Here is a 24,118-nt window from a genome sequence, read left to right as displayed (position 1 = left end):
TCTGAGGTGGCCCCGGTTCCCTCCTTATTCTGTGCAGGGCATCGGAGGCCGTGCCCCTTCCACTATTGTAGGGGTTACAGGGCTCATCAGTCTAAGGTACGCGGGCATGCCTCGTTCCACCATTTGGATCCGGGCATGTGCTTTAGCAGCATAGGGAGAGTGTTGAGGGTCTGACAGGGGTCACCCTTTCTCTTCCCTAGTTTGGGTCCGGTCAGTAGGTCTTTTTACTGTGTATACTCTTGTTACCCTTAAACAGCCGTGACATTATAATCCACCAAAACCGTCCTTGTTGACATGGATCCGCTTTCTGACCTGGTTGACCGCATGCAGGGTCTTTCTTTGGAAGTAGCGGATCTCCGTCAATCTCTGACTCAGCTACAAGCATTGGGCTCTGCTCCGGCTCATGGAGTCTGTTGCGAGCCAAAGGTCTCACTTCCGGAAACGTTCTCCGGGGGCAGTGAGAATTTTGTTCGCTTCAGAGAGGCATGTAAACTCCATTTTTGTTTGTGTCCCCACTCCTCTGGTAATGAGGAACAGAGGGTGAGGATTGTCATCTCCCTGCTCAGAGGTAATGCTCAGACTTGGGCTTTTTCGCTGCCATCAGGGGATCCTTCCCTGCGATCCGTGGAGAGGTTTTTTGTGGCCCTGGGGCAGATATATGATGACCCGGATCGTGTTGCTCTGGCAGAATCGAACTTACGTGTTCTATGCCAGAACAAACTGTCTGCGGAGCTTTATTGTTCTGAATTTCGGAGATGGGCAGCTGATTCAGGCTGGAATGATGCTGCACTCCGAAGTCAGTTCTGTCATGGTCTCTCAGAGGGTTTGAAAGATGCCTTTGCTTTCCATGAGAGACCAACATCCTTAGAGTCTGCCATGTCATTGGCGGTACGCCTTGACAGGCGTCTAAGGGAAAGAAACAAGACCTCTCCGTCCAGCCATTGTCAGTCTAGGGGCAATGGTGCGGACTCATTCAGTATGCAGGGGTCTCATCCTGTCTCGCTCCCCTCTGAGGAGGAGCCCATGCAGCTAGGCCGACTTGCCCCTGATAAAAGAGGATTTAGTCCTCAGAATATGGTGTGTTTTTGTTGTGGGGGCATAGGTCATTTGGCAAATGTTTGTCCGTCTAGGAGATTCCTGAACTGTACTAAGAGCGATAATAAGAGAAAAACCTCAAGAGGTAGATCATCAAGTTCTGCTTCATCTGCTACTTTGGGCAAAGTTGATGTGGGAATTGATGCTTTTCCTCTGACCTGCAGTTCCCGTTTTCTCCTGTCTGCCAGGGTGGCGCTAGAGAGCAAGGTCATTCCTTGTGAGATTTTTGTCGATAGTGGAGCGGCCGTCAATCTTATTGACACTCAATTTGTAGCTTTGCATGGGTTTCAGGTTTGTACATTAGAAAAGGATATACCTGTTTTTGCTATTGACTCTGCCCCACTCTCGCAGAGATCTCTGAAAGGCATTGTTCACAATATCCGGCTAGCTGTAGGTGACACTCATGTGGAGGAGATATCTTGTTTTGTCCTTAACGGATTGCCTTCTCCTCTAGTTTTGGGGCTACCCTGGCTCACTAGACATAACCCCACTATTGATTGGCAAGGAAGGCAAATAAATGAGTGGAGTGACTTTTGTAGAGAGAATTGTCTCACAGCCACTCTTGCTGAGGTGTCTACTAAAACTCTGCCATCATTTCTCTCTGATTTCTCGGATGTGTTTTCCGAGAGCGGTGTTCAGGAGCTACCTCCTCACCGGGAGTTTGACTGTCCCATTAACCTCATTCCCGGCGCCAAGCTGCCAAAGTCACGCCTCTACAATCTCTCACAACCGGAGAGACTCGCAATGCGAACCTATATCTCTGAGAGTCTCGAGAAGGGGCATATTCGTCCCTCAAAGTCGCCTGTTGCCGCGGGTTTTTTTTTTGTTAAAAAAAAAGATGGCTCTCTGAGACCTTGCTTAGATTTTAGGGAGCTGAACCGTATCACGATTCGCGATCCCTATCCCCTTCCTCTGATCCCGGACCTCTTCAACCAAATTGTTGGGGCCAAGGTGTTTTCCAAATTGGATCTGAGAGGCGCGTACAACCTGGTCAGGGTCAGAGAGGGGGATGAATGGAAAACGGCCTTTAATACCCCTAACGGGCATTTCGAGAATCTCGTTATGCCTTTCGGCCTGATGAATGCTCCGGCCGTCTTTCAGCATTTTGTTAATAGTATTTTCTATCATTTAATGGGGAAATTTGTATTGGTGTATCTTGATGATATTTTGATTTTTTCCCCTGATGTTCAGACTCATCAGGATCATCTTTTTCAGGTCCTGCAGATACTGCGGGAAAATAAACTGTATGCCAAGCTGGAGAAATGTCTTTTTATGGTATCAGAGATTCAATTTCTGGGTTTTCTCCTCTCTGCTTCTGGTTTTCGCATGGATCCGGAGAAGGTCCGTGCTGTGCTGGAGTGGGAGCTTCCTGAAAATCAGAAGGCATTGATGCGCTTTCTGGGTTTTGCTAACTACTACAGAAAGTTCATTTTGAATTATTCCTCTATTGTCAAACCCCTTACTGACATGACAAAAAAGGGGACGGATTTTTCCTCTTGGTCGGAGGAGGCGCTTGCAGCCTTTTCTAAGATTAAAGAGAGTTTTGCGTCTGCTCCCATCTTGCTGCATCCCGATGTTTCCTTACCTTTTATTGTTGAGGTGGATGCTTCCGAGGTGGGTGTGGGTGCAGTTTTGTCCCAGGGCCCCTCTCCTGCCAAATGGCGACCTTGTGCCTTTTTCTCTAGAAAACTCTCCCCGGCAGAGAGAAACTATGATGTGGGAGATAGGGAGTTGTTGGCCATCAAGTTGGCTTTCGAGGAATGGCGCCATTGGTTGGAGGGGGCCAGGCACCCGATCACCGTTTTTACCGACCATAAGAATCTGGCGTACCTGGAGTCGGCCAGGCGTATGAATCCGAGACAGGCCAGATGGTCTCTGTTCTTCTCCAGATTTAATTTTGTTGTTACTTTCCGCCCTGGGATCAAGAATGTGAAGGCTGATGCTCTCTCTCGCTGTTTTCCAGGAGGAGGAAACTCCGAGGACCCGGGTCCCATTTTGGCGGAGGGGGTAGTTGTTTCTGCTCTATATTCCGATTTGGAGGCCGAGGTCCAGGCTGCCCAGTCTGAGGCACCTGCCCGTTGTCCTTCCGGGAAGTTGTTCGTGCCTCCTGAGCTACGTCACAAACTCTTTAAGGAACATCATGATACAGTTCTTGCTGGTCACCCCGGGAGTAGAGCCACGGTAGATCTCATTGCTCGGAGATTTTGGTGGCCGGCTCTTCGTAAGTCTGTGGAGGGTTTTGTGGCGGCTTGTGAGACGTGCGCTCGCGCTAAGGTCCCTCGTTCACGACCTTCAGGTTCCCTTCTCCCGTTACCCATACCTTCCCGTCCTTGGACACACCTGTCCATGGACTTTATCACGGATCTTCCTCGTTCCTCGGGGAAGTCGGTGATCCTGGTGGTCGTGGACCGTTTTAGCAAGATGGCTCATTTCGTTCCTTTCCCTGGTTTACCCAATGCTAAAACGTTGGCGCAAGCTTTTGTCGATCATATTGTTAAATTGCACGGCATTCCCTCTGAGATTGTTTCCGATAGAGGCACGCAGTTTGTGTCCAGGTTCTGGAAGGCTTTCTGTTCTCGCCTGGGGGTTCGGCTGTCCTTCTCTTCTGCTTTTCACCCGCAGTCGAATGGTCAGACTGAGCGCCTCAATCAGAATCTGGAGACATATTTGCGCTGTTTTGTGGCAGAGAACCAGGAGGATTGGTGTTCATTTCTCCCTCTTGCTGAGTTTGCTTTGAACAACCGTCGTCAGGAATCTTCTGATAAGTCACCATTTTTTGGTGCATATGGGTTCCATCCGCAGTTTGGGACATTCTCGGGAGGGGCTCTTTCTGGTTTACCTGAGGAGGAGAGATTTTCCTCGTCTTTGTCTACCATTTGGCAAAAGATTCAGAGTAATCTCAGAAAGATGAGTGAGAAGTATAAGCGTGTGGCTGATAAGAGACGTGTGCCTGGTCCGGACCTGAATGTGGGTGATCTGGTGTGGTTGTCTACAAGAAATATTAAACTGAAGGTTCCCTCCTGGAAATTGGGCCCCAAGTTTATTGGGCCTTATAAAATTTTGTCAGTCATCAATCCTGTTGCCTTCCGCCTTGATCTTCCACGGGTTTGGAAGATACATAATGTTTTTCACAGATCTCTCTTAAAACCATATGTCCAGCCCACGGTACCCTCCTCTTTGCCTCCTCCTCCGATTTTGGTTGATGGCAATCTGGAGTTTGAGGTTTCCAGAATTGTGGACTCTCGCATTGTCCGCGGTTCTCTTCAGTACCTCGTTCATTGGAAGGGTTATGGTCCTGAGGAGAGGATGTGGGTTCCGATGTCGGACATTAAAGCCACTCGCCTTATCAGGGCATTTCATAGGGCTCATCCTGGGAAGGTGGGTCCTGGGTGTCCGGAGTCCACCCGTAGAAGGGGGGGTACTGTCACTACCAGAGCTTTGAGACGTTCTCAAAGCTCTGTGTCTCCACCCCTGTGATGATGTCACTTAGGGTTGGAGGTTTTCTCACTGTTCTGTTTCTCCGCCCCTGTGATGAGGTCTTACTCTCAGCTGTCTCTCCTGCGTTTGATTTCTCTGCCTTTAAATCACCCCTCCTCCTATTGCAGGGCGTGGATTATATTTCTCCTTTCAGTTGTAGCTCTGCCTTGAGTATCTCCACTCCTTTAGCTACTAGTTCTCTGGACCTGTGTTCTGCTGCTGCAAGCACTCCGGATATTGCCAGCGGTCCTTGGATCCGTCTTCTCTACGGCTGCAGCTCCATCAGCTAAGTGTGCAGACTTTGTTATGTACCTGGTGATTTCCTGACTGGATCTGAGGTGGCCCCGGTTCCCTCCTTATTCTGTGCAGGGCATCGGAGGCCGTGCCCCTTCCACTATTGTAGGGGTTACAGGGCTCATCAGTCTAAGGTACGCGGGCATGCCTCGTTCCACCATTTGGATCCGGGCATGTGCTTTAGCAGCATAGGGAGAGTGTTGAGGGTCTGACAGGGGTCACCCTTTCTCTTCCCTAGTTTGGGTCCGGTCAGTAGGTCTTTTTACTGTGTATACTCTTGTTACCCTTAAACAGCCGTGACATTGAGCTTACTAGCAGGTCTGCACCTCAAATCTATTACAGGGTCAGCTCACATGAAGGCCCTTGCATTTAAAGTTTTAGAGTGGTCAGCTTACCTGCAGGCCCTCCTATACAACATTTTAGAGGGTCAGCTAACCAGCAGGCCTGCACCTAAAATCTTTTACAAGGTCAGCTCACCAGCAGGCCCTGGCATATAATTTTTTATAGGGTCAGCTCACCTGCTGGCCCTCACCTACAACCTTTTAGATGGTCAGTTTACCAGCAGGCCAGCACCTAAAATCTTTAACGGGGTCAGCTCACCATCAGGCCCGTGCATATAATTTTTTTTTATAGTGTCAGCTCACCAGCAGGCCCTTGCTTATAATTTTTAAAGGGTCAGCTCACCAGCATGCCCTCACATATAATGTTTTAGAGGCCTGAGCTCACCAGTAGGCCTGCACCTCAAATCTTTTACAGGGTCAGCTCACCTGAAGGCCCTCACATATAAAGTTTTAGAGTGGTCAGCTCACCTGCAGGCCCTCATCTAAAACCTTTTAGAGGGTCAGCTTACCAGCAGGCCCGCACCTAAAATCTTTTACAGGGTCAGCTCACCAGCAGGACCTTGCATATAATTTTTTATAGGGTCAGCTCACCAGCAGGCCCTCGCATATAATTTTTACAGGGTCAGCTCACCAGCATGCCCTTGCATATAATTTTTTACAGGGTCAGCTCACCAACAGGCCTTCACCTACAATCTTTTACAGGGTCAGCTCACCAGCAGGCCCACACCTAAAATCTTTTACAGGGTCAGGTCACCTGCAGGCCCACACCTAAAATCTTTTATAGGGTCAGATTACCTGCAGGCCCTTACCTAATTATACCTAATATGTAATTTGCGCGCATGCTGCCTTGCTTGGATGTGGTAGCTGTTGCTGTTGCTCAGGCTCCCTCTCCAGAATCGAACCCTAATTCCCCGTTACCCATAATCACCATGGTTTGTGCTGACAATAACATTGAAAGTTGATAGACTAAACATCCGAATGGATCGTCGCCCTCATGGGGATGTTGCGATTGACCACAGGTTATCTAGAGTCTAAAAAGCGGCAGCAGGCCCTCACGAATAATGTTTTAGATGGTCATATCAGCAGGCCCTTGCTCAAAATGTTTTTGAGGGTTACCAGCAGGCCATCAATTATTATTTTTTAAGGTTGTGTATAATGCCCTCCTTTATGTGTAACAAAGGGTGTATTGTAGTGTCATTTCCTTGTAATTTTGGGCCGCTCTTTCACTTAGTGCATATGCTTTATGAGTGTAGGAGTCCCACTACATGAACAATTGCACCACAATGTGAATCAGGCCCTTCTTTATATGATATACAGGTTGTATCGGAGTGTCTCTTCCTTGTAATTTTTGGCAGCAATTGCACTTTATATACAAGTAAATATACAGGAAAGAATGTTTCCTAACAATTTTTCATCTAAAATAGATTTTATCTTTGGTTTAGTGCATATTATTGTCAGTCTATAAAAGTGGTGTACTACTCGGACAACATCGTTCCCAACAGCAACCTGGGAGTCCAAGATGCATCCAGACATCCTCTCCATGCTGTTACCGAACCATTTCAGTGGTGTATCCATTATATTCTGACCTCTTCCTATGATCTAGGCACCATCCTCTATTCAGAGCAGGAAGTGCCTGTTTTATTGCTCCGGTTCTCCCATTGACTTCCATTGTGCTTGGATGCTCTGTAGAGCAACCAAGCACTTTGGTGCTCGATCAACACTTATTGTTATGCTACAGTACTTGTTACACATACTGTATGTTTTTAATATAATCCACCTAAAACCAGTACTGGGAAACCATGGAATGTGTGATCTTAACACAGGAACACACTTATCTTGCAAAAAATGTTGAATATCTCAATGATATTCCTTGAATTAGATATGAAGATTGCATATTTTTTTATATAAAGAGGCAACATCAAACTTTATTTATTCCATTTGTAATAGAATTCCATTTTTACATGGTACCTCTATACTGTGACTTCCATTGACAGAAATGGCAGTTTAGTTTGACACACTTTACTCCAAATTCCTTGTGTATTCCAAGAAATACTTTCTGCAGAATTCTGTTTTAATAAATTCTGGGTTAAAAGAAGTTTAACTGAGTTTTCTTTACTATTTCAACAGGTTATCAAAATGTATTTTGAAGTGTTTGAGCTAGAGAGAGGCTATGATACTTTGACTATAGGAGACGGTGGAAAAGTTGGGGACACACGATCAGTATTATATGTGTAAGTAATGACTTTTATAACAAATTAATCTTGTATATATGTTTATGGACTGTCCAGAATTAAAGGGGACCAGTCACATTGAAAATGCTGTCAAATCTGCTGGCAGCAGGAGGGGCTAATAAGATTAAAATACACATTTGTGGGAAAAGATGTAGTAAAACCTTTGCCCATTCTGGCCTTAGGAGTCCTGTGGGTGTGGATACAGAGATAGTTGGCAATTACTGCCAAAGACTACCCATTTGACTTTAAATAGGAAAGTGAAGTGTTTCAATATATTTGTAACTATTAACTTCATAATGGCAATGTGATTTCTGTGGTAGTTGACAGAAATGAAAGAAAGACTATAGTGAAAATGAATATAGTGTGTTATATTACGTCTAAAGCAAGGCTTAAAAGGGCAGTGCATGAATTGTACATTTGGTGTTCTCTGAATAGTGTGTTGATCGATCATATAATAATGTAGTATTTTATTATGCCATGTCTTCCACAGACAAATTAAAGCATAGCATATATATAAATGCAAAAGTTTTATCGTTTCTGCTGTCTAGCAAATATTAAAATTTAAGATAGAACTTTGGTGCATTATTCTGTTATTTTATTAACTCAAAATGCTATGATAGGGAATCCTATTTACCTACATTTTTACCTACAGTCTTACAGGTTCTAGTGTACCAGATCTCATTGTGAGCATGAGCAACCAAATGTGGCTCCATTTGCAATCAGATGACAGCATTGGCTCACCAGGATTTAAGGCTATTTATCAAGGTTTGTTTCCATATGTTTTCCATGTATAAAAACATAATTGAAAAGAAATGGATATTTCACCATGTAAATATGATTCTATAACTGCTATTTTAATCAATGTATGGGTTTAAGTAGAATGTTACTTGTGTATAGTGTTGGGTGTGAATATTCGAATAGCGAATATTAATCGTGAATATCGGCATTTCGAGAATTTGCGAATATTTAGAATATAGTGCTATATATTCGTAATTTCTAATATTCAACTTTTTTTCCTCAGTAACCTTCCTTCTTGCTTGTGGGCTAATGAGAAGGCTGCAATATCTTTGTCTGAGCTTAGCAACATGCCTAGCAACCAATAGAAAAGTTGTCCCACAAAATGGTACCAATAAAACCATCACCTTATACTGCATACAATGAGCCCCTATATAAGAAAATCACATAAAAAAATAATAAAATAAACTATCGCTCAGAACATGGAGACACTAAAACATCATTTTTTTGTTTCAAATAAAACATATATTTTTTTATACGCTATTATTGTGTTAAATTGAAATAAATAAAACAAGTATACATATTAGATATCACCGCGTCTGTAACAACCAGCTCTATAAAAATATCACATGACCTAACCCCTTAGCTGAACACCGTCAAAAAATGTAATAAAAACAATGCCAAAAAAGCCATTTTTTGTCACCTTACATCACAAAAATTACAACACCAAGCAATCAAAAAGGTGTATGCACCCCAAAATAATACCAATCAAACAGACACCTCATCGCACAAAAAACGAGACCCTACCTAAGACAATCAGTAAAAAAATAAAAATGCACCCTGCCGTGTGCCTGTACATCATTTTACGATCACATATAGGGTATTTCTGTAAACAGCAGAATCAGGGTAATAAATATAGTGAGTTTTGTTTGGCTGCTAACCCTCGATGTGTTAAATAAAAACATGGATTAAAATGGAAAATCTGACAAAAAAGTGACATCTCCATTTTCCTTTAATTCTTGTGGAACACCTAAAGGGTCAACAAAGTTAGTAAGATCAGTTTTGAGTAACTTAAAGGGTGTAGTTTATGCAATGGGGTCATTTATGGGGGGTTTCCATTATGTAGGCCCCCCAAAGTGACTTCAGATCTTAATTGGTCCTTAAAAAGTGGGTATGGGAAATTTTCCAAATTTTTTTTTATTTGCTTCTAAAATTTTAAGCCTTCTAACGTTCTAAAACATTTAAATTGCATTACCAAAATGATGGCAACATAAAGTAGACATATGGAGAATGTTAAGTAATAAATATTTTATGAGGTATCACTTTGTGTTTTAAAAGCAGAGAAATAGAAATTTTGAAAATTGCAATTTTTTTTAATGTTTTTGTAAATTTGCTATTTTTCCAGGACTAAAGGTAAAATATATTGACTAAAATTTATGACTATCATGAAGTACAATGTGTCGCGAGAAAACTATCTCACAATGGTTTCGATAAGTAAAAGCATTCCAAAGTTAATAGCACATAAAGTGGCACGTCACATTTGCAAAATTAGACGTGGTCACGAAGGTGAAAAACTGTTTGGTCTTGAAAGGGTTAAGGCACATTGGCTTTTTTGTACTTGTGGCTGTGCTTGGAATTGCAATGCAGCATCCAGGGCATTTTCAGATCAATCTCTTTGCTTGCATTCTATAATTCTGATTGTAACCTGGTGTACAATCTGTGAGCTTTGAATTGCAATTTCTCCCCCTGTCCTATAGCCAACCCCATTCTTTACCACTGCATTAGACATGATGAAGATGGTTTGCTTAACTATAGAACTGAGTACATATCAACCCTTCCATCCAGTAGATCACAGGCATAGTGAGTGGGAAGGAGGCTCTTTTCCATGTTGAAGACAATGTGGAAGTGGAGGTGTAAAGAACATGAGCCTGGTATTAAAAATGTGACATTTCAACATTGCAGTATATTGGTAAATTTAAAAGGTTTTTGGTACTGAAGCCAATTTTGGATTACTGTTTTAAAATGTTTTTAAAGTTGTAGAATCAAAGCCCGAAGTTATTCACAGAAGTCTGATTGCACAGTATTGAAGCAAAGTTTAGGAGCAAATTTGCTTTGGATCTTGGATCCAAAGCTCAATTTGCTCACCCCTAGTCATCAGTATCTGATCAGTGGAGGTCCAATACCAGGACCTCTGGCATTCAGCTGTTTGAAAAGGCACTGGAGCTCCCAGTAGCACCACAGACTTCTTTCTACTCACCAAGGACAGTGCCATCCATTTGATATCAGCTGTTCTTGGCATCATAGCTCAACCTGATTCACTTCAATGGGGCTGAGCTGTGCCTAGGCCAGATGACCAATGAATATGATGTGTCCTAGAGAAAGCTATAAGAAGGTTGCAGAGCTACTGCAAAGGGTTGCAGGATAGCCCATCAGTAAAAAGATCTCGGAAGAATTATTTAATTTAATTGCACTAGAAACACAATTACTGTTTTTCAACTATTAGGACATCTGAGAACAAGTGGTTCCCTGCGCCCTGTCTGAAGGGAGCATTAGTCCTCATTTTTGTTCATTGCTCCATTCACTTCAGTGGGGCTGAAGCAGACAGTACTTTGTTAGTCCCACAGAAGTGAATGGAGCTGGATGACCGAAATATGAGCTACCACTTCATTCAGAGAGAGGATCAATATTTATCATCTATCCTGTAAATGAATGATAAATAATTATTATGGGGTAGCCTATTCAATGTCTCTCTCATAAGGCAAAACCAAATCTACTGATTTCAATAATTTGTAATGTGCCTTTCTCTTACAGAGACTTAAGGTACATGGATCCTTGTGGAGCAGGGGAGTCAGTGGCTGCCATACAGTATAGGTGCTCATCACAAACATCCACATTTCATTGGAAGCCAATTAACCTCTAGTATATTAATGATTTTATGTTCGGGGGGCCACAAAGGTCTCCCTTAACTGCAGTTGTTATGAACATTGGAGATTTCAACATACCTTAGCTTTTGTTTCCAGGGACGATAAGTCCTAACCAAACATGTTTCTCTCTTCCTCGTTCCCATTAGAAAAAAAATATGTATGCTTGGCTTGCATATTTATGGAGCTATCAGGTGAAAAAACTGTCAGCAGAACATATCTTTTCCTGACAGTTATTTAATGTAAATTGGTCACTTTTAGCAACAGAAGACACGGCTGGAAACCGGTATGCTTGATTCCTACTCATGTGGAAGTATTACCACTCACATTGAGAAGATGAGAGCACTGCTAGTCGTGACTCTAAGGAAGATGATGGCTGGACTCCAGAATTGCATTGCGTCTTTCCTGTTATTCCTAACTTTTTTGTCACCATATGTTTTTTTTTTTGTTTTATATGTTTGCCTTCTTGATGCATTGCAGATGGATTGACATGGAACCTTGGGGCTCCCTCTCCAACTTTCTATTAAAATTGTGTTATTCAATACCTTGGTAAATGAAGCAATCTCATTATTATCATCATCATTATAATTCTTCTATTTGACATAAGAAACATTGATTCCCTTTTAGTTTTTACCCTGGAGCCAGAATGCAATCTGTTTCATGGTAAATAACTATTGTACAAGGAAGCCTTGCAATGCAATTGTGTCACCCGGTGCTCTAGATAATATATGTTGACTTAAGAGAAGCTACAGGGAACAGCAATAGGTCTTCCAGCAATGTTTTCTGCTTCAATGTCACCATCTCCAGGGATTTATTTTAAAAGCTCAAATATAGACACAAAAAAGGAGGAATTGACCCTAGGAGATACAGTTACTGTAAAGTACCAGGGGATAAATAACATGAACAATCCATACATTCATGTATTTAAGAAGGGAAAACGGGTGACAGACTCTGTGCGCACTTGTTATGTCAATTCTTACTGCCTGCCCAAATGCATTTGCTATGAAAGGAAAAAAATATTTTCTACACAACAAAATATAACTGCTAAAGTTTGGCATTGTGGTTGGGTACATTAATGCACCGGACAAAATCACATTCCAAAAGCTATAAATATTTCAAAGAAAAATAGCCCCGAACAGCCTTGAACATGACTTCTAAAATATATCTTTGTCCTTTTTATTCACTTTTTTATTTATGTTTTTCTCTTTAGTTCATGTAAAGGACAAGAAGAAGTTATTCATATCTTTATTCTTTACTGCTTCTTCTAATGTGAGCATTCTCTCTGTGTCAGCCAAGTCCTTCTGGTCTTGTAGTTTGTCAAAAGCTCCTTTTTCATGGGATAGATTTGAAAGTATTGTTCAAAATGCTGCAAGCTTTTAATATTGAATTACCGACAAAATATATTTTTCATTGCTGTAGCTTCAAACGAAATGTAGTCCTGAAACACATACAAATGAATCAACGTAGGCTAATAAAAATCTATTAAAATATTTTACAATCCTAATGTATATTTCTGAACTTAATATAGGTCTACGGATCTATGAAATTTATCCAAGAGCATTTATGTTGCCATTTATTTCTCCAGTGGATATTAAAGGGAACCTGTCACCAGTGTTATGGTGTCCTAACTAAGGGCAACTTAAATAAGTGACTGATTCTCTTAGCAAAATGCTCCAGCTGATAATGATGAGTCCTGAATATTTATGAGCTCCTGACACTCCCTGCCCACTTGCTGCTGAATGACAGTTATTTTCCATATGAATCAGCAGCAGGTGGGCAGGGGAGTGGCTATAGCTCTGAATTAAATATACGCTGGACTCAATGACATCACGATGGACTCAAATCAGCTCATTAGCATGACCATGAATAGATAACCATCTGTCACACCAGTAAGTGAATACATCTCAGGTACTTTTTAGTAGTTAATGATTGTATATAATTAGTTAGACTATAATCAAATATCCACATGACAGGTTCCCTTTAATAAAAATAATTTCATATATATATATATATATATATATATATATATTTTATCCCTTAAGATACCACACAAGGGATTATCAAAATATTTTCAACATGTATATGTGTAAATTAGAGTCTATTATGTGGAAAATACAATTGGTTTATGTTTTTAATCATCCATAGAACTAGTGCATATTCTAAAGAGCATGCTTGATGAACCAATAATATTAATAGAGATGAGAGAATGGATTCTGTAGAATCAGAATTCATCCTAAGTTTTTGGAAAAAAAACTTGATCCTATAGAATCAGAATTTTAGGACATTTAAAGTCAGAGAACTTTGGGAGGGGGGCAGAGAGTGAAAGAGAGAGACATTGTTCTGTCCCCACATGAAGGCGAGTGAAGGTGTAACTGATAATGACCTTGTGACTGTCCTACCTTCGTATCCAAGCAGTGGAGCAGACCGGACCGGCAGATGCTCAGGTTAGATGGACCCAGACGTAGACATGAGGATGCAATCAAACGTGGGTTTATTTGATCCAGAGCAGCGACATACGGTTACAATACTGTAATGCGGTAGTAGAGTAGATGCCTTATTCTGAGGCTAACTGCTGAGGCAACTGCTGAGGCAACTGCTGGTCAAAAACTGATGCCTTCACAAGCCAAGATGTGTGTCTCCAGTCACAAGGAGTGCAGCACTGAAAATGGCTACAGGAAGTGACAAGAACCAAGGCTGCTAAAACCACGCCCAGCAGAGAAAAACTTTATAGATAAGGAACAAGGCGTGCAGCATACAAATTCCGGCCAGCAGATGGCAGCAGAGAAACAATACGTAGAAACAACATAGTAAAAGGAGATATAATAATACAGTGCATTAATTAAATTTGAAAGAAACAGCACACTCCCCGTCTGAAATTCACTTTGGGAATTTCACTATGACGAATGTCCATAAAATATAAACCAACCTGTAAAAAGAAACATGTTAGAATGCAAAACATAGATAGTCCTGTTTTCAACTTGGAATGGAGAAGATCTGCAAAGCTAGATACCATCCTGTTCACCCGTCAGGGACGTTCTCGATGGGTCTCATCCAACTGGAGAAACGTTCAAAGCACTGACAACCGAAGCTGGCGGTTTGCTTAGTTCCGGTGACTAATGCGCTAACTTCAGCGCGGATTTCTGGATCATTATCCGGATCCTGATGCTGAAAACTTCCTGTACACATTCGTCCGCCTCTCCAAGCAGAAACTCTGGACCTGTAAGCCAAGTAGAGTTAATAAAGGAACCTATAGACATAGGCCTAGTGGCGTGATCTGCTGGATTAAGTTCGGATGGTACATAGTGCCATTGTTCAGGTTTGGAGGATCTCCTGATTCTCTCTATGCGGTTACTAACGTACACATAAAATCGCTTGGTCCGATTGTGGATGTAACCCAAAACGACCTTACTGTCGGTGTAATACTGGACTTCAGCTATGTCGACACCCAGTTCTTGTTGTATGAAATCCGCAATCTCCACTGCCAACACAGTCCCACAAAGTTCCAGTCTGGGAATAGTATGATCGGGTTTAGGGGCTAACTTAGCCTTACCAAAGACAAATCCAACGTGATTCTGGTTGTTGGGTTCAGTCACCTTCAGATAGGCAACCGCTGCGATGGCCTCCGTGGAGGCGTCCGAGAACACGTGGAGTTCTTTCTTTATGCTAGAGGAAAGTGAGGTTTTAACATAGCATCTCAGGATATGGATCTCATCCAAGGCACACAAGGATCGCTTCCAGGCTTCCCATTTTTGCTCTTTCTCGGGGGGAAGTGGGGTATCCCAATCCTTGACTGTTTCAGAAAACTGTCTCAGTAGAGATTTACCTTGTATGGTGATGGGCGCTACAAATCCCAGCGGATCAAATAGGCTGTTTACCACTGATAGGACACCTCGTTTTGTAAATGGCTTGTCTGCGCAACTTATCTGAAAACCGAAGGAGTCAGCAGAGAGATCCCATCTGAGGCCCAAGCTCCTCTGCACAGGTGGACTGTCCAGTCCCAAGTTAATGTCCTTGAATCCTGGTGCATGATCACCTGATTCGAAGGCCCTCATAACAGCCAGGCTGTTCGAAGCAATTTTGTGTAGTCTAAGTTTAGCTTGGTACAACATACTTTGAGTTCTTTTGAGCAGATCAATAGCCGCTTCTTCAGTCGGTAGTGATTTGAGTCCATCGTCTACGTAGAAGTCCTTTTCTACAAAGTCTCTGGCGTCTTTACCGTACTCGGATTCTCCCTCTAATGCAGTTCGACGAAGGCCGTAAGTTGCCACGGCAGGTGAAGGGCTGTTTCCAAATACGTGTACCCTCATTCGATACTCTGCCATCTCTGCATTGGTGTCATTATTCTTGTACCACAGAAACCTGAGGAAATTCCGGTGGTCCTCTCTGACTACGAAACAGTGGAACATCTGTTCAATGTCGGCGGTGATGGCAACGAGCTCTTTTCTGAACCTCATCAGCACTCCAACTAGGTTATTCGTCAGATTAGGACCTGTGAGAAGGACATCATTAAGAGATACACCTTGATGTTTGGCGCTTGAGTTGAAAACAACCCTAATTTGATTAGGTTTTCGTGGGTGGTATACTCCAAATGAAAGCAAGTACCAGCACTCGTCGTTCTTCCCTAAGGGTGGAGCTGGTTCTGCATGGTTGTTGCGGAATTTTTTGTCGATAAAGGCAACAATGTGTTCTCTCATCTCAGGCTTACTGTTCATGGTACGCTGAAGAGAGTTAAATCTAGACAGAGCTTGTTCTCTATTGTTCGGGAGTCTCACCCTGGTAGCTCGGAAGGGTAACGGAGAAACCCAGTGATTGGTTTCGTCTTTAAGGAACTCATTGTCCATTATCTTGATAAATTCTCTGTCTTCTACTGACAAAGCTACTTTGTCATCGTCCTTGCTTGTGTGAAAGACTAATCTTCCCAAGTTGTCGGCAAAGAAGGGAGGAATGTCGTCAGGTGGTTGTATGAGGTCTGGAGGCTTCTCTTTCACCTCGTAGTGATGAGGACAAGGCTTAATGCAAGTTGTGCGTCCATCTCCACGCACGTACGTTTTGAAAGAGTGGATTCTAGGTTGATCCAAGCATACATTTCCTATGACTACCCATGCCAAGTCCAGTCTCTGGGCGTATGGTGCATAGTCGGGACCATTACACTGTTGACGCACCTTGTGTACCCTTAGATTGTCTCTGCCAAGCAGGAGTAGAATCTCGGCGTTGTTGTCCATAGGTGGGATAACATTGGCTAGGTGCCTTAGGTGTGGTTGGTGAAATGCAGCTTCCGGGGTAGGAATCTCATCCCTATGGTTGGGTATTTGATCGCATTCGATCAGCGTCGGTAGAGGTATTTCTGTATTCCAACTGACGGAACAAGCGATGAATCCTTGTGCCCTCCTGCCGCTAGTCTCTATGCGACCCGAGCAGGTGTTTAAGATGTAGGGTTCTGACGGTCCCTTTATTCCAAAGGCTTCAAAGAATTTAGGTCCTGCTAGGGAGCGGTTACTTTGGTCGTCAATGATGGCATACATTTTTACTGCCTTTTCTGGTAGCCCCTCCGGGTAGACCTTGATTAGGCATATGCGGGCACAACATTTCTCACTCTGGCCCTCCCCACATACATCCAAGCATGAGCAGGAAACAGCAGTGGCTGTGTTGGCATTATTTTGGGGCTCCCCGCCATGACTTGGAGCGGGACTGGTGGTGACAGCAGCCGGTGAATCCCTTGTGAGTGGAGTTGGGTGCATAGCTGAGGCGTGTCTTTCACTATGACACTCCTCACACTTGATAATGGATTTACAGTCCTTAGCCATGTGCTCCAATGAAGCGCAGCACCTGAAACATACCCCAAGCTCGGTGAGGACTTTCTTGCGCTCCTGTATGGTTTTGGATCTAAATCCTCTGCATTTGTTCAGTGAGTGTGGTTTTTTATGAATGGGACATTCACGATTGAAGGCCTTGTCTCCTGATGAGGTAGTGTACTGTTTACCAGTGGGTACTGCAGATGATGGTAGGTTAGTCTTTCTAACATTCACGCTGCTCTTAAAGTCTCTGTGTTTATGCACAATACTTTCATACCTTGATGATGGTGTCACTGAAGCTGTAGTATTGAACTCCAGGAAGTCGAGGCTGGGGTCATTCCTCATCTGGGACTGTTCATCGATGAACCTACAGAAATGAATAAATGGGGGAAAGGTGACGTCATGCACTCTTTTGTACCTTGAGACTGATGCCGACCACTTCTCTTGCAGGCTGTATGGTAGCTTCACGACAATTGGGTTCACCCCATGGGCAGTATCCAGGTAGCACAGCCCGGACAGACGAGGATCTCTTTTGGCGAGCTCAGTTCCATGAGCAAATCACTTAAATCCTGAAGCTTGTGGACATCCTTAAGACTGATCTTGGGAACGTTCTGCAGTCTCCTGAATAGTGCCTTCTCTATTGCTTCTGCACTGCCAAAGGTGCGTTTGAGTCTTTGCCAGGCTGTAGCGAGACCTGCTTCTGCTTGTCCCACATAGACAGTTCTAAGGCTCTTGATGCGATTTGTGGAGCCTGGGCCCAGCCAGTTGATCAAGAGGTCGAGCTCCTGCTCTGCAGTTAGGTTGAGGTTGGCGATGGCAGCTTTGAAGGTTGCCTTCCAGGCTCTGTAGCTCTCCGCACGGTCATCAAATTTTGAGAGACTGGTGTTAATTAGCTCTCTGCTCACCATAAACCTGGCAAACTCAGACATATCTGATCTCTCACTGCTTGTTGCCATGACAACTTGTGATGCCCCTGGGGCGTATGGGCTGCATGGCGTGAAAGGGTGAGATGCTTCCGGGTAGAATGATGTTGCTGCAGGGTTGAGCTGTGGTCTAGCCTCTGTAGATTCTGATGACTGCTGCTTGAGCTGTGGAGGTAAGCAAGGAAACACCTGGTAGCCATCTTGCTGTAATAGCTGTCCTTGAGAGGGCACATCTGGGCGACTGTTATTGGATTGCTCGGGTGCTGTGGGTGTCACTGGCACTGCAGGTAGAGCTGGCTTGGAGGTTTCAGTGTTATTGGCATGGACAGTACTGCACACTGGGGGTGGTGCAGATAACTGTTTCAGTACATAGTCGCTGGTGCGATCAACTGGATCGTCTATCTCCTCTGGTGGTAAACAGACTGAATCAAGGCCTTGGCTCAATGCTTGCTCAAGTAGTCTTACCTTTGCTAATGCAATTTCCTCTTCCCTCTCTGATTCAAGGATCTTTATTCGAGCCTCTGCTTCTGCCTCCGCTTCTGCCCTCTTGGCCGCCGCCGTCTGTGCTTCTGTTCTCGCAAGGACTTCTTTTTCGGTGAAGGAATGCCTCACTTTGGATAGCTCTGCATTTATGCGGGCCTTTAGTAATCTGTCGCTCAGGGCGGAGCTTCTAGAGCATGATGATCTGTAGGACCGCGAGGAATGTTTGGATGAATGCGATCTGTGTGATCTAGTTTCTTGCAAATGAGAGATGCGGAGTTCCACTTTATCTTTAGCGTCCAGCACCATGGCGTCTCTTTGTCTGTCTATTGATTCTGCCTTGCACAATTCTGATGGGGCTTCTTCAATATTAGAGTCTTTTAGAAAGGTTATATACCTTGTGGACAGTCTCTTGTATCTTTCATGGGCTGAGTTCAGCCGCCCGACGGCAACTTGTGAACTGGTGGCATCGCCTGAGGAGGACTTAAGTCCTGATATGAGGGAGGAAACTCGTTCCCATAGCTCTTCCAGGTTCTCACATAGCTCATCTTTCCTGGTGTGAAAATTTTCCGTGATCTTTATAGTTGGTTTGAGAGAGCGCCTTGGTCGCGTGACTTGGTCTGCTGGATGTGTGGATTCTACCTCCAGCTCTTCATAATGATCAGTATCAGGTTAAATTTCCTTTGTTTCATCACTGGGGAACTGTACGAGGTCCTTTTCAGCCATTTTGATTTAAGGTGCGCTGTCTCTTTAAGAAAATGAACTTTCGAATTGGGGGCTGAAAATTGCCGTGCGGCTCAGATGAGGCACCCCGATAAGGTTCCTAAAGTGTTTTGAGTAAATTGCGGGGTTTTGGTTTGAGGGAGGCCCCGCGTGCGTGAACAGTTCTTATATCCTGCGAGCAAGGGTTAATATAGGATGTAGAAAGTGGCTTGGCGAGTAGTGGAGGACTTCCAGGCAAGAGTATATCTACTGCGGACACGCCGTGCTTCTCCTTAGGCTTATGGGACGTGCACTGTTGCCGGGCAGATTTGCTGCGAGTGGGCCTGTTGCAAGGGAGGTTCCTGAGTGTGGCACTGGGCTCTGAGGGAATCTGTAGCTGGGCATTAGACTTTGAGACGGGTATTGACTGGGGGATAAGGCTTTAAGGCAGTTTTTGACTGTTCTGTCCCCACATGAAGGCGAGTGAAGGTGTAACTGATAATGACCTTGTGACTGTCCTACCTTCGTATCCAAGCAGTGGAGCAGACCGGACCGGCAGATGCTCAGGTTAGATGGACCCAGACGTAGACATGAGGATGCAATCAAACGTGGGTTTATTTGATCCAGAGCAGTGACATACAGTGATGCAGTACTGTAATGCAGTAGTAGAGTAGATGCTGTTGTGTAGATGTCTTATTCTGAGGCTAACTGCTGAGGCAACTACTGGTCAAAAACTGATGCCTTCACAAGCCAAGGTGTGAGTCTCCAGTCACAAGGAGTGCAGCACTGAAAATGGCTACAGGAAGTGACAAGAACCAAGGCTGCTAAAACCACGCCCAGCAGAGAAAAACTTTATAGATAAGGAACAAGGCGTGCAGCATACAAATTCCGGCCAGCAGATGGCAGCAGAGAAACAATACGTAGAAACAACATAGTAAAAGGAGATATAATAATACAGTGCATTAATTAAATTTGAAAGAAACAGCACAGACATCAAAATGTCATACACACATTTCTTATGGCAATTGAATCTCTAATTATTGCCTTCTTAAAGTGAATCTGTTGTTTACCCTTATGGGATATTAATTGCACTACTAAATCAGTAGTACTGCTCCCTCTGATGTCCATACTCAAACGATTTCCCCTGCTGTGCTCTCCCAAACTGGCACTGGAAGACATTAAGAGGACTTGTGAGCATGGGCTCTGGTGTCTCCTCTTCATTGTGTTCAGAACTCCTCACAATATATTCTAGAGCTGATTTCCCAGCTAACAGCAGGGGAAGACGTGTAAGTATGGACATATAACTTAGCAGTCTGAACTCAGTGAAAGCAGTAGACTCCATGTAGTACACCACTTAATAGGCCTTGCGGAAGGTGGCAGATTCTCTTTAAACTGAGGGATCGACATTGATTTGGAGTGGCAAACTATTGCCATTTTTACCTCAGTAGTACCTCATTCACACGTCAGTGTTTGGTCAGTTATTTCCTTCAGTGATTATGAGCCACAACCAGGTGTGGGTCTAAACACAGAACAGGTACATATATTTCCCTTATACCGTATGTCTCTGTAGGCTCCAATCCTGTTTTTTGCTCACAATAACTGATGGAAATCACTGACCAAATCTCTAACTTGTGAATGAGGCTTAAATACGTATATTCAGTGTAACCTATGGAGAAGTTATGAGATCAATATGTGTGAGTAATAAGTCCAGTAAAGGGGGAGCAGAGAAGGACCTTCTTAAGACAGGAAAATATATCCATTCAAAATGTTCCTTTAATTCAAGTCCAGAAAATTTGTAGGGTAGTGCCTCTATAACCAAAAAAGGTGTGGTTCGGACATATAGCATGCAGCCTAATCGGGGTTTAGTGTCATTTACAAAATGTATAGAATCCTAGGCTATTCTGGTAATCAGTGGAAACCAGTCCAATCTATAAGATTTTTTTTTCCAGATCTTCAAATCTCTAAATCAGATGTGCATTACTATTTAAACCACCTGTCATTTGAAAATGGTTTCTAAGCTAAAAAAGTTTGGGTACTTCTGTTGCATGGGTTTTCTAGGACTTACTAATTCATGAGCTATCCTAAGGATAGCTTATCAGCATCAGATTGGCCATGGTTTTATTCTCTGTGTGCCCCCCCCCCCCCCCCAATCAATTGTTTTCACAAGTTCTGAAGCCAAAAGCAGGAACAAAACTGCATAGCTCTGTACACTGTGTAATGGCTATGCCTAGTTATTGCAGGGCTGCTATAATTCACTTCAGTATACTGTAAGTCAACATATTACTGTATTACTATAATAATCCTCAATTATTAAAAGCATATCCTATAGATTCCTGTTGCCGCTTTATAGAAATATTTGAATAGTTATATTGATCATGACAATTGATTTACTATTTTTTGAAAATGTTTATGCTATCTGTGGCAATCCTCTTTGAACAGGCCTGAAAAAACCTTAACGCCTTAAGGACACGGCCAGATTTCACCTTAAGGACCAGACCATGTTTTGCAAATCTGACCAGTGTCACTTTATGTGGTGATAACTTTAAAACGCTTTGACTTATCCAGGCCATTCTGAGATAGTTTTTTCATCATATATTGTACTTCATGACACTGGTAAAATGGAGTAAAAAAAAGTAAATTTTATTTATAAAAAATACAAAATTTGCCAAAATTCTTGAAAAATTATTAAATTTCCAAGTTTTAATTTCTCTACTTCTATAATACATAGCAATACCTGCAAAAATAGTTATTACTTTACATTTCCCATATGTCTACTTCATGTTTGGATCATTTTGGGAATGACATTTTATTTTTGGGGAATGTTAAAAGGCTTAGAGGTTTAGAAGCAAATCTTGAAATTATTCAGAAATGTTCAAAAACCCACTTTTTAAGGACCAGTTCAGGTCTGAAGTCACTTTGTGAGGCTTACATAATAGAAACCACCCCAAAATGACCACATTCTAGGAAAAACACCCCTCAAGGTATTCAAAACTGATTTTACAAACTTTGTTAACCATTTAGGTGTTGCACAAGAATTATTGGCAAATAATGATTAAATTTCAGAATTGAAATTTTTTGGCAAACTTTACATTTTAATCCATTTTTTTTCCAGTAACAAAGCAAGGGTTAACAGCCAAACAAAATGCTATATTTATTGCCCCGATTATCTAGTTTGCAGAAACACCCCATATGTGGCCGTAAACTACTGTACGGGAACATGGTAGGGCGTAGAGGGAAAAGAGTGCCATCTGGTTTTTGGAAGGCAGATTTTGCTGGACTGGTTTATTTACACCATGTCCCATTTGAAGCCCCCCTGATGCAACCCTAGAGTAGAAACTCCATAAAAGTGACCCCATTTTGGAAACTAAGGGATAAGGTGGCAGTTTTGTTGGGACTATTTTTAGGTTTAGATTTTTGGTTGCTCTAAATTGCATTTTTGTGAGGCAAGGTTACCAAAAATAGAAATTCAGAAATTTCATCTCCATTTGCCATGAACTGTTGAGGAACACCTAAAGGGTTAATAAAGTTTGCAAAATCAGTTTTGAATATCTTGAGGGGTGTAGTTTCTTAGATGGGGTTGCTTTTATTGAGTTTCTACTCTGGGGGTGCATCAGGGGGGCTTCAAATGGCACATGGTGCCAAAGAAAAAAAAGGCCATCAAAATCTGCCTTCCAGAAACCATACGGTGTTCCTTTGCTTCTGCGCCCTGCCGTTTGGTCATACAGCAGTTTACAACCACATATGTGGTGTTTCTGTAAACTGCTAAATCAGGGTAATAAATAAAAAGTTTTGTTTGGCTGTTAACCCTTGCTTTGTTACTGGAAAAAAAACAGTTAAAAATGCAAAATTTGCCCAAAAATTGCTGTTTTGGCACCATTTTTATAAAAAAAATTTTGACCGTGTTCATCTCAGGGGTTAGGTCATTAGGGAATTTTTATAGAGTAGATTCTTACTGACACGGAGATAATATGTCTACTTTGTTTTTATTTATTTATGTTTTACACTATATTATCTTTTTATAAACAAAAAAAAAAAACATTTTAGTATCTCCAGTCTGAGTCAGTTTTTTTAAAAACGTTTTAGCCGATTGTCTTAGGTAGGGGCTCATTTTTTGCGGGATGAAAGGACGGTTTTATTGGCACTATTTTGGTGGGCATATGACTTTTTGATCGCTTGCTTTTATAATTTTTGTGGTGTAAGGTGACAAAAAAATACCTTTTTTTGCACCATTTTTATTTTATTTTTTCGACTGTGTTCATCTGAGGGGTTAGGTCATTGAATATTCTTATAGAGCAGATTCTTACGGACGTGGCGATACCTAATATGTCAACTTTTTTTATTTATTTTAGTTTTACTAAATAATATTTTTGAAAAAATATAAATTGTTTTTGTGTCTCAAGTCAGAAAACCATATTTTTTTTTCTGATTGTCAGTGGCTAAAATTAGGTAATGGGATTATAAATGTTGTACTCCATGGAAGTGTGGTACTCCCTGAAGCAACCGTCAATGCAGAGGCCCGGATGATCAGGGCACGTGTCACACTGAGTGGTGGTGTCCTTCCGTATCCCCCTCCTGTGACACACTCTGCCCTTTTTTGGGGGGGTCCGTCCCTTCTTTTCAGTATGGGGGACCACACCTGGAAAGTGTTGACCAGGGACGATCCAGGTGCCTCCAGGTGCCTCCAGGTGCCTCCAGTTCCCGAGGTACTCTGGCCTGCTCTTTCCCGGTCAGAAAAGATCAGGGCCTTGAGGACTGCCTCATAGAACTGAAGGAATTTCCCTGTGTTGCCAGCACTCTGGGACAGCACAAAAGATTTGTACAAGGCAACCTTTACTAAATAGACCGCAACTTTTTTGTACCATGCCTGGGTTTTGCGCATGGCATTATATGGCTTGAGGTCTTGATCAGAGAGATTAACTCCCCCATATACCGATTGTAGTCAACTATACAATCAGGCTTGATGACCGTTGCCACGGTACCTCACACAGGAACAGGGGTGATGCCGTTACTGTGAATTGTACAAGAACATCCCTCTTGTCCTTATATCTGACCAGCAACCACGGGTCGCACCCCTGGTGATAAGTACCTGGAGGGGGTGGGTAGGGAGGCCACGTTGATTTTTCCGTA

General features: G+C 42.8%; 1 protein-coding gene across 1 annotated transcript in view; it reads left to right on the top strand.

Moving 5' to 3' along the window:
* CSMD1 (CUB and Sushi multiple domains 1) overlaps nt 1-24,118 on the top strand; it is a 2,061,198-nt gene that overhangs the window by 1,206,055 nt on the left and 831,025 nt on the right. The window contains exons 11-12 of the mRNA XM_044291097.1: nt 7,335-7,438; nt 8,091-8,203. Coding sequence (XP_044147032.1) covers nt 7,335-7,438; nt 8,091-8,203 — 217 coding nt within the window. The remainder of the gene's footprint in view (nt 1-7,334; nt 7,439-8,090; nt 8,204-24,118) is intronic.

This window comes from Bufo gargarizans, chromosome 4 (genome assembly GCF_014858855.1).
Source record: "Bufo gargarizans isolate SCDJY-AF-19 chromosome 4, ASM1485885v1, whole genome shotgun sequence".
Lineage (NCBI taxonomy): Eukaryota > Metazoa > Chordata > Amphibia > Anura > Bufonidae > Bufo > Bufo gargarizans.
Note: the sequence above shows the minus strand (reverse complement) of the source record. Positions and strands in the feature narration are given on the sequence as shown.